The 11,316-nt window shown below is 36.6% G+C and overlaps 1 protein-coding gene across 2 annotated transcripts; it reads right to left on the reverse strand.

Moving 5' to 3' along the window:
* Window positions 1-340: 340 nt before the first annotated feature.
* LOC128894961 (probable cytochrome P450 4aa1) lies at window positions 341-9,320 on the reverse strand. 2 transcript variants are annotated; one of them, XM_054157101.1, is made up of 7 exons: window positions 9,196-9,320; window positions 5,287-5,455; window positions 4,181-4,558; window positions 2,257-2,332; window positions 1,603-2,138; window positions 1,164-1,343; window positions 341-1,082 (listed from the first exon to the last, which is right to left on the reverse strand). In XM_054157101.1, exons 1-7 carry the CDS (start codon window positions 9,208-9,210, stop codon window positions 892-894), a joined length of 1,545 nt encoding a protein of 514 aa, XP_054013076.1. In that variant the 5' UTR covers window positions 9,211-9,320; the 3' UTR covers window positions 341-891. The 2 variants fall into 2 exon arrangements, with proteins under 2 accessions (XP_054013076.1, XP_054013075.1); XM_054157100.1 differs by lacking the exon at window positions 9,196-9,320 and adding an exon at window positions 8,502-8,632.
* Between the last annotated feature and the right edge of the window lie 1,996 nt (window positions 9,321-11,316).

Raw genomic sequence — 11,316 nt, forward strand, 5'->3', positions numbered from 1 at the left:
CCATTTACAGTGCCGATAATACAGAAACCATATTATAAAACTCGCGTGCCAATGAGTAGTACTCAAGTCGGCCACAGTCCGAAGCAACGTTCTTTTAAACTGCTGATAATACAGAAACTCTATACATAAATATCATAATCTGATATTCAAATTTAAATTCTAAATTAAGCTTCTGTAACGAGCAGCTATTGGGTAAATTATGAACAAATTACTATCTAAGTATCCTTAATTCTACAAAATGTAACTAGTTCTCGCGCAAAGAAATAATTTCACGATTCAACCGTCGGTAAAGTTCATGTAACCATTCACAGTGTCGGTTATGTCGGTTTGAAATGAAAAATATCATAAAATTATTTATTTCAATATACACACATTAAACATTTATACATGTTTGAACTTCACATTCTGTCACACCTTTAAATACAAAAAGTAGTTTCTACAATACAAAATGCTGTTCTACGTTCTAAATATTTCTTTAATTGAGGATTCATTTAGAGATATTCTTAACACGTTGACAACACGTTAACGACTACCAGACTAGTACTCATGAAAATTTCTATGATGCTATTCCGTTTAGAGTCAATTGGAAGCTATATAATCTAACATTTATCGCAGTACTTGATTTCGTAATTCCCACCAAGTTTACGAATCCTATCTAAATTTATTTTCATTAACCCCTCATCTTTGGAATTAAGTTCTTTAGTTTCTTAATGAACTGTGTATACATCCGTATATAATTGATGTGACTATCGATCTATTAATATTGCAATACTTGTGGTACAGTGTCAAAAGTTTCAGAACGCTATTTTTACACATTAAAAGATTTACAGTTCACAAGTCATACAATTACTCTGTTTGATCTGTTGTCAACGCCATAATTGATGTATAGCATCAAATCAAACTGTCACCAGTTTTCAATTTTCGATCACGCGCAACTATTTTAACCCAGAGTCCACCTTGCGCTCTGATCGTCATCCTAAATTTCGCTCGCACTTCTTCTTTTCCAGGAACTGATTGTAACCGACACTTCCTGAGGATTGCGCTGATCATGGATTTCATCTCAAGCATCGCGAATTTGTGCCCTGAAAGAAAGGTAAACGTTAAGGGAACTGTGACATGAACTGTGATCATTAATAATAGGTAACCTTTGTTTCAAAGATTACCTATGCAGTTCCTTGGTCCAGCGCTGAAGGGTAAATAAGCGTACGGGTGTCTTTTCTCAGAATTCTCAGGACTGAAACGCTCGGGTTTGAACGCTTCTGGATTAGGAAAATGATGTGGCAAACGATGCGTGCTGTAAGGGGACATGAGCACACCACAGCCAGCTGGTATCACGTGTTTCCCTAAAAGTTTGCATTTGTAATCATTACTTCATGGAAAGAAAATTCTTCGCTCACGTTGCACTTATCGTGTACCTTTTCTTTTTATATAAATCTTTGCTCCTATTATCTTCATTTTTTCGTTACTTCTTAAATTGAAACTACAAGGCTTGCAATACTTTATATGGAATGAAAATTTTGTCCAAGACTGAGGGTTAATTGAATGTCAAACGGCAAACTACAATCTCCGGTAAACTTTAATATATAAACAACGATGTCGTACCTATTTTCACATCTTCGCCAACCATTCTTGCTATGATCGGCACACTGGGATACAGTCGGAGCGTTTCTTTGATGCACATTTCCAAGCATCTCATCTCTTTCAAATCCTTGATTGTAGGCAGCCTTGAACTACCCTCGAAAATTTCGTCGAGCTCTTCTATACACTTCTCTTGCCATTCGGGGTGATTGGCTAGGAGGAAGATCGTTATCGCCGTTGCAGTACCGACCGAATCTTGACCCGCTAACATGAACGTGCAACACTCTTCGACGATATCTTCGTCGCTAAAGCAAGGGTTCTTCTCGTTCATCTCCACCATGTACTCGAGCAGAGACATTTTCTGAGACTTTTCCGTATCATCGCTAACTTTCGTATCCTTATTCCTCAATTGATTGCGTTTATCTTGCATCATTTTGAAACAGGTATCGAAAAGATCTCTTCGTTGCTTCTCCTCCTGCTTGCCGTGTTTGGTTAATCGATAAATCCATTCGATCAACAGCCAAGGCCTCACGAGACGATACAGAAACATTATTTGTCCCCTGTTAAAGAAGTTTGAACGTTTATTTCGCTGCACTCGAACCCGGTTGTTCGTTGTTCGTTTATCTAATTAACGAGAATGTTATCTCAAGAACTGTGATAATAAGTTTCAATTCTTACTTTCTAAATGGTAGATCGTCGTCCATTGGCATGTCGGATGAACGTCGACTCGCGCGGTTTATTCCCAAAACAGTCTCTGCAAACGATCATCGATCATTTTAAACATCGTTAAACGTCTTAAACGAACGTGTCAAGGGGTCTTGCTAATTTGGACACAAACATAATCGATTCTCAATGCGCTACTCGGGCGCTGTGATTGGTCGATCTGTTTTCTTAAAAACTAACGACTACATGAAATTCATTTTTACTGCAGTTCAATAGTAGCTAATCTTGTAGAATGCAAGAACGTTTTCTGAAGTGCCTGTTTGAGGAAAAAGGGAGAGGCCTTTTAAGCAAATGTTCTTCAGTTTTATAAGAGCTATCCAAATAACGAAATCGAAGATAGTCGGTATCAGTTTCTGAAAAAAACACCACCTAACACTTTATTCGAGACGCTCTGTACATTATTTGAGACTTGCTTAGATTTCAGAACGTCACGATGAATGACGAATTCGTTATGCACTTTTAATGACAAGACGTACGTATGTGTTATTGACACGTTAAGAATACCGCATTGTTAGGATAGCATGTTTAGCATGTTTAGTGACTCTTAGGCCGGGGAAGATGGGTCAACCGGTGCATTGTCGAGATAAAACTGATTTCCATACGTATAGGAAACAAAGCGTTTCGACTTTCGAACAATCGTAATAGGCGGCGTGCGTTCACGATCCGTGGACAATTGCTCAACGTCGACGAAAGATATTGTGCACATGTAAACGTGTTTTTATTGAAAGCAAAATTACAATAGATACTCGTGAGGTGAAAATCCAAAGTAAAAAATGCTAACAGTCGGTTGTTTAGAATAATGAACGTTTCGACCTATGGTTTAGGTCTTCTTCAGCGTGTAATTATTAATTACACCATAAGAAATGCCATATTATTTCATTCCTTTTTAATCTCATTTATAGTCTGTTTATTTAGAGTTACAATATGTTAACTGGACCTATGGTAATCATAAAAATTTTGTCGAAAAGAAATCTAGGTATGGAATGCAGAATTGAAGAGACGAGAATAGTAAAAATGATGGAAAATAGAAAAATTTAGTTAACCTTACGGTCCAAGCTGAATAATATTTTTTAAAAACTCATTAGGTCAATTTCAAGCACATTCAGGATTGTAAATGATCAGTGATGAATTATTTTATAGCAGTCTACTCTGACGTAACATGTAAACGTGACGCAACGATTTTGCAAATTATTCAGGATAGTTTAACGATTTTGATTAATTAAATGCAGGAGATTGGATGTCTCGATTGGCAAAATATTGACACTCTTATTCATACTCCGAGTGCATGTACGTGCTATATTGCACATCGCGGATGACACAATCGACTTCGAAGGAGGTACCATGTTTCCTTAATGTGTGTCACGTGCCACGGAATAATAAATTCGCGAATAATGGAAATCGAAAAAGTGGAGAGAATGCAAATAACGCAAGGTGTGTCCACCTCTTGTGATCTAAGCATTGTACCGTGATTACAAAGTATAGTATTAAGTGTTCCGACACGAGAGAAATAATTATCATCGCATTCAAGAAGTATCATAGCAAGTAAGAAGGAATAATAAACCACGCATTATTTATATCAACAAAACGTCTAGCTGTAAACAAATAGTATATTAAAAACTTGAAAGGTAGAATAAATTCATGTAAATATAATTATAGATTACACAAAAACAACTATACGGGAAATATTTAATTGGTAGTAAGATCAATGAACCAGAAAAATTGTTAAAGAATATATTCATTTTACCTATATTATGGAGGATGTGAAGATATCAATTTTTAATTTTTGTTGATAGTAGCATTTAGAGAAACTATTTGGAGAATTTTTTTTTTTTTTTTTTTTTTTTTTTATCGTTAGTAGGAAAATAGCGTCGATATTTACCACTCAGTATGTCGTAGACGGAATCGTTGATGAAAGAGGTGATGTTGATTTCCTGGTTATCCTTTTCAAAGAACTCATTCATTAAATGGTTCGCGCATTCCGCGAAGGTAGTCGTAAATCTCTCTAGAATCTGAAGATGAAAAGCTGGCTGCAGAAACTTTCGATGAGTCCGCCATGTCACCACGTCTCTAGTAATCAAGCCTTTCCCGAGGAAATTGTCGAGTAGTTTGTAAAAAAATATCTTCTGCGTGTGCTTCATACTGCTGAGGACCGCTTGAATGTCCTCCGGCTCGAAAAGCATCACGTACGGCAGCCCTGTCAGCCATATCCTGATGATGCGACCATAAACTTGATTCTCGTGCGCCAGTCTATAAAGTACTGCAATCATATTTGAAACTTTCGAATTATTCGGAGCTCTTACAAGCTTCAAATTCCTGAATTCATTTCTCGCTCGAGAGAATTAAAAACGAAGGCTAAAGAAGTAAAAAGAATTTAGTTAACAGAACCCTTCTCAAGTTTCGATCTTTTGTTCGTTAAGCCTCGTGGGCGTGTATTTAAAGAATTTGTGATTTCTAATAGTAGAAAGCTAAAAATAAATGTTGTTCTCGAAGTAACTAGTTTCGTAGGAAATGCAAACTATTTATTGACTTCTCGTTTAAACGGATGCAAGCCATCGTAATTCGAAAACATCTTTTATGATTTGCGTTGACGTCGAGTTTATGCAAAACAGTCGATTTTTACCGTTTCCAAATTTACTTAAATTATTCCACTTCTAATATTTTTATTTCCGTAGTTGATCGCCGAACATTGCTACAAGTCACTGAAAAAGAAACATTTTCGTCGGAGATCGTGAAACCTGAATTATTTCAGGAATTCTTTTGTCGAAAAAGTGTAATGGACATTCGTTAAGAAAATATCTTTGGAATTCTCGATATGGGATTCTCGTCTTGTTTGACCGGAATATAGATATTGTTGACACTCGACCGTGACGCAAATGCAGTCAAATTGTTTTTATGGTTAAAAAACAATTTTTTATTTATCCTTGCCTACTGCAAGAGTTAAGAGCAAAAAAAAAATTGATATCTCAATGTTATTACTCTACTTACGGTTGTCTTTGAGAACGCATTTCGCGTTCCCGAGGATTGGCACTGTCTTTGGACCATTGAGTCTCGAAACGAATATGACGCTCCTGATGTAGCTTCTCAGAATGTACAGAATGTAAATGCTGGCCAAAATGACGAGGTATGCCCACACCCCACCTGGTGCTTGGTCCCACTAATGAAGCGAATATATACAGGTATAAATAAATAAGTCTAACTCTTCTAGATGATCAGTGTTTTCGATTTAAATATTTCTTTTATATATCGAGCATTAATTTTTGACGAGTTGATTCTTCCAAGCTCGCTGTTGAATTTAATTTATGATCAGAATTGATATGATTGATACAATATTTCTCAATTTCTATTAAAATATCTATATCAAATTTGATATCTTCATGCATCTATATATCTAAATTTCTGAAATATTTATATCTTTGCAAGCTTGAAATGGAGAAGGACGATAAGAGGGTACACGAAGATTTAGACATCGCTCGATGATTGATGTATTATTGGTAGACGAGCACTGATTGGAGAGGAGTAAATTAAGTAGGTAAATAGGGGACATCGAGGCAAGGACCTTGTATACAAGACGAACAGAAATGAAGAGTCCCATCCCCGCCGCATATTCAATCAGCCAGAACGTTGGAACAGAGGAGCGATGTGGGCGAATATTGCGCAATTATTTCGCAATCGTGAGGGACATTTTTAATCAAACACACCGTAGAAGCTAACGACGTGTTTAAGGAGCCAGTATAGAGAATTCATAAATTCCACCTGACGAAAGGTAAAATATTAGATGATATAATAGTTCCGACTTGACGCCATTGACCTAGAATGCCATGAAAACGTGATCTCTATTTATCTTTCGAGCCTCGCTTCGACTACTACGTTTCTCACTCTCGTCACGCTGGATTCCCCCTTCATTTACACACGTAAATAAATAATTATTTCCAAAGGGTTGATAGAAACAAATTATTATCAGTTATTAATCACGGCATCTCAGATGTGCTAACACTCAACCTTCGTAATTAGAATAGAAGAAGGAGATTAATGTATCGATAAAATTCACTCTCTATTACAGTCGATGTTCTAAAAAATGACAATAAAACTATGGCTAGTAATGGAACGATTTTAAGAAGAACTTTGAAGCACATGGAAACTGACATAATACGTCTATCCTAAATTTCAACATCTCAGTCTCAACCTAATTTGCCTCCGAGGTACAGATACATTTATCATGTATTACGCAAAAAGACTTTCTTTCATGCAGCCGTCTGATGAAATTGTGAGTAGGCGATTAGTAGCGATAGCGGTTTCTTTAAATCTGATTTCACCAATCTGCGATAGTGACCTTCTACACGCGACCATCGACAGAGCCTTTAATAGACTGCTTCATTTTTATTGCTGAATCTTTATCTTTTAAAGTGTGTTCTTTTTTTTATTGTCGTAGTTACACCAACTTTTAATTATACCCGGAGGTTTCGAACTCGTACCGACGAACAGTTTTATTACGATTTTGAACGAGCGAGAAAATAATGGCAATAAAAAAAAAAAAACTTCGGAGAGAAAGTATTTCTCGCATATAAAATCGCAACTTTTACATTAGGCGATCAAATTATTCCAGTATTTCCATAAGAATCCTCCAAATGTTACTTGTTAGAAAATATCAAACGTGAATTCATAGAAACTACGGTCAACAATTTCCAAATAAACATTCAACATAAACAATAATTATTGGTAGTTGAAATTACTTCGTAAACACTTCCAAGAAGCGCCGTCACATTTAGCTGTTCCCACGACGTTCTTGTTAACGGTGTCATTATCACGTTTCGGTTATTTACTGTTTGGTTCTATTTCGCATTGTGCTCCTTTTTTTTTCTCACAGAAGAAAACGGCGTCGTTAGCACATCCGGAGTCCTAGCGAGTGTATAGACGTCTGTCCTGTAATTATCGAGCCGTGCATTTCGCAAAATGATCTTTTCTTTACGATGATTAGTACGTCTGGTCATCGCGCGGTTGAAAATGTTCTTAAAATAGAAAGCTGCATAAGCGATGTCAATAAATGTCAAGGCGATGCCAATTTAATATTCGATCATTTCGACAGATTATCATCTAAATTACCGTATCATTTATTAAGAGACAATGATTCCAAGCATGTGCACATTTCGCCTAGGCGTGAAACGCGAGTATCTAGTGTTCGCGTGATTTAATCGGACCGCCTTGTTAAATCTATAAATCGAAACGGATACATTTGCCTAGCATAACTCCACGAGGGACGCCCATTTCGTCGAATTAATTATTCCAGGTGGATCTTTTATTAACTGGCTTATTGAAACGTGCTATCGGTACGCGTACATGCCGATCGAATAATAATGTATCACAACAGTGGGCAAGGTTCGTTGACCAAAAACGAATTTCAATGGTAATAATAAAGGAATGGAAATACTAGACCAGCCAAGAATAGCGCACGGTGCGTTGTAACAAAATTAAATTTTATCCAACCCATTGTTACAGAATAACAAAATCACAGCCGCCACCTGTATGCACCTTTTATGAAGAACCTCTCACAGTTAAACATTCGATTGAAGAATGTCAAGGAATGCAGCACGATTGAGTAGAGTTCAAACTTTCAAATAACATGCAGACGATCCTCAACAATGGAAACGAATTTCTCAAACTAGTAGATATATTAACGAAATATAAAATAATAAATAAGTTGTAATTAAATTGTAGATATTGACGTGGTCACTAATAACCCTTGTAGTTGATGTGACCTTACCCAAAGTAATTTAAAAAAAAAAGAAAAGAAAAAAAGAAAATTTAACCGTAAATAATCGCGATAAAGGAACTTTAATTTTGAAGCGATAAAAACTGTTTCACTGAAGAAAATAGGGTTCGTTGACCAAAAACAAATTTCAATGATAACAATATGGGAAGGAAAATACTAGACCAGCCAAAAATAGCGCCCGGTACAGCGTAACAAAATTAAATTTGAATCGTAAATAATCGCGATAAAGAAATCTGAATTTTATAGCATTAAAAACTGTTTTACAGAAGAAGACAAGGTTCGCTGACAGCCAGAAAGTAGCATTAATTTCTTTTACGACATAAAAAGTAAAAACTCGTAAAAAAAATTGTTGTTTCACGGTTACAAATAATTGTTGTCCGATAGGAATCCGATATCAGCACGGGTGCGATTAAAATGATTTCCAATCACTTACTATTTGCTGAGCCGTAAGAACCATATTCTCACAACCTCGTAAAACTTTTCTTAAGATTTCGTTACACTGGAACACATTAAACAAAATGTATTGAGCCGCGACATGGAACTTCGGATTACCCATAGAGATTCAGGCTATTTAAGCGTTTGCTCCCACCCGACACGCGTCTGGACCACTCAAGATTTGTTCGAAGTCCGTAAGTACTTAGAATACGTCACACCTCGACCATCGAGTGCCGCGAGAACTTTTTTAAAGTAACTGTAAACTTCATCACTTGCCGACCATGCGACGTCGGCTAATTACCAATACACCGAGGCTCCCTTATATTTTCGACCGTTCATAGAAATGAGTCAAAGAAATAAACATACTTTGCGAAAGCTGAATACGATTCTGTAACGTCGCACGAAAACACGCGAGATGTCTCGGGACGAATTCTTCTTTAAAAAGTCAAACACGCCGTTTGACATCATAGAGACTCTCTTGAGAAGTGTACGCTATTCAATCTCATTGAATCCATTTAAAATTCACATTCGGTTGATTATTGTCGAAGACGATTCAATAACTTTGAAAAGAATCGGTGAAACGTCGAACCACCGATACGTTAGTTCCACTTCGTTTACGTCGAAGAATCTCAATCGCGCCGATACTGTTTCTAACGTTATCGATGATTCGCAGGGGCCAGTTTGATTCTCACCTTGATGAACACCATAGGAATACCATAGCCCCTTGTGACACGATGCGTAAACGATCACCTCTGCACTCGCGATTAGAGTGATCGGTCAACTAAACCTTCACTGATCGCTAGTTGTAGTTTATATAGGTGTAATGGTGTATGAGGTGTCGTACGAAGCGTATTAACGAGCAGTTCTCAAGCGAATCACGTATCGTCGATATGTGCAGGCGTGCTTTATAAAAATCGTTCCCGTTCAGCTTCTGGGAGGCGATCACCAAAGATGATGCTTCGCGCGCATCCTTCCCGTCAGGGTCGACCCGGGAGAGAAAAGAGCCTCGAAAAACTCTGCCCAGAGAATAACTTATCGCGTTGTCTTTAATGGTAATTGATTGACTCCGGATACGGTTTGGGAACACTTTTTTATTCGAAAGAAAAAACGAACGGGACGGCGGGTTAATCTAAAATTGTGATTCGCTAAATAATCCAAAACTACGTAGCCGTTCGTCTTTCTCTTTTTCAGAATCGTATCCCAGTTCGCTGTGATTAATTCGGTTGATTTATTTCTTACGTTTCTCCATTTTATAATTCTTCTTCTGTCATATTTCATTCCTTATTTGTTAAATGTAATATATTAGGGAGACCGAAAGGTAGTCAAAATTTTTTGTTTGCTAGCGAGAAACGTTTGTTTATTAAAGAAACCTTAAATACCAATCAACAAAATAATTTCCATCATTTTCTAACACTTTCTACCTGTGTAAAGTTGTTCGATTCCATTTTTTGAAAAAGTCCTTCGATTTTTTCATTGAGAAACTTTTCCAAGTCGAAGACATTTTGATTACTTTTCAATCCCCATAATGTTACTCTTTGTTTTTGCTTCTTCCTCTCGTTACTTCCGTCAATTAAAAAATTCGTATGTTAATTATTACTAGACCATAGCTGACTTATTTAAATAAGACGTATAATTGCGTTCTGAGAAAATCTCGAAGACGTTCATTAACGAAGACTGAACAAACCTCAGTTGAGAGTCCTTCAGTAACCTAGTAGTAACTTTACTTACTGAATTGAAATTTACTTTGACGATGTGGACATTTCGAAAATACATTTTTTCCCTGCATCCCAATAACATATAGCTTAACTCAAAATTGCCATTAAACATTGTACCGTCAATTACACAATCTTTGCACTTATTAACACATTTATTACCGACAGGTTCTTGTTAATAACTCTTACAATGTGTAAGGTAATTCATGCGATGTCTTTTTTTTCTCACACAAAGTCGAAAACACGTACGCGACTTTCTTAATGCATCACGTTTAGCTGGCATCCGCTAGAAAAACTATGTTAAACGCATCTTGCATGTTTCTCTTGTATGAAAACGAAAATATCCTTTATCCAGATACAAATTTTCATCTGCTAGAGAATTGAATATTTATTCATGAACGTCACGAATAAATTCTTGTACGTTGATCTGATTCGTCATTTATAATTTTAATAAAATTTTCAGCACCTTTGATGAAAAAACTGAAGTACAAGTTTATGCAAAATAGGAAATCCTTGGGACGTAGAAAACAACTGTTCGACGATACTTTATCACATGCGAATCGATTGTCGAATACAATTAACTGCAGTAGGTATACAGAATACGCTGTTTCATTCCACAATCCGACTTGAAAACTTGCCAAGTACTTTATTATGCGATCGTTATCCTTGCAATTCACACTTATTGCGTGTATTTTACTCTCTGTTTTTCGTATCATTCCCTATATCGTTCCATTGTCTCGCGTATTTACAAATATCAAATATCTACTCTTCGCAACGTAGCGGAAACATTCTCATTTGAGAAAAACGTTGATAAATCAACCGCGAGTAATTAACCACGTACACGCGATGCCATTCTGGTAGTTGCAAAGCCGTGCGAACGTTTACAATTTTTTATTCAAATCACTCGAATTGGCCAAATATTTTGCAGCTACTTGGAGTATTTGGACAACCCAAATTTATTCAAATCTACCTTTACTTTCCTTGAGTACTTTATTTGCGTGTCTCTATTCGCGTACGAAAAATTCCAATTTAGCATGTTATCGATTCAGTACCGTGTCTGCGTGGAATATTCCGCGTCGATACTACCTGAGCTCTACCGAC

The sequence above is a fragment of the Hylaeus anthracinus genome, unplaced genomic scaffold, assembly GCF_026225885.1.
Source record: "Hylaeus anthracinus isolate JK02 unplaced genomic scaffold, UHH_iyHylAnth1.0_haploid 4, whole genome shotgun sequence".
Classification (NCBI taxonomy): domain Eukaryota; kingdom Metazoa; phylum Arthropoda; class Insecta; order Hymenoptera; family Colletidae; genus Hylaeus; species Hylaeus anthracinus.

Coding starts and splice junctions, on each gene's coding strand:
- LOC128894961 (XM_054157100.1), bottom strand. CDS start 8,624: ATGGGTAATCCGAAGTTCCATGTCGCGGCTCAATACATTTTGTTTAAT. Junction 5,456..8,501: donor TTCTTACGGCTCAGCAAATA/GTAAGTGATTGG, acceptor TCGCTTCATTAG/TGGGACCAAGCACCAGGTGG. Junction 1,344..1,602: donor TGGCGAAGATGTGAAAATAG/GTACGACATCGT, acceptor GCAAACTTTTAG/GGAAACACGTGATACCAGCT.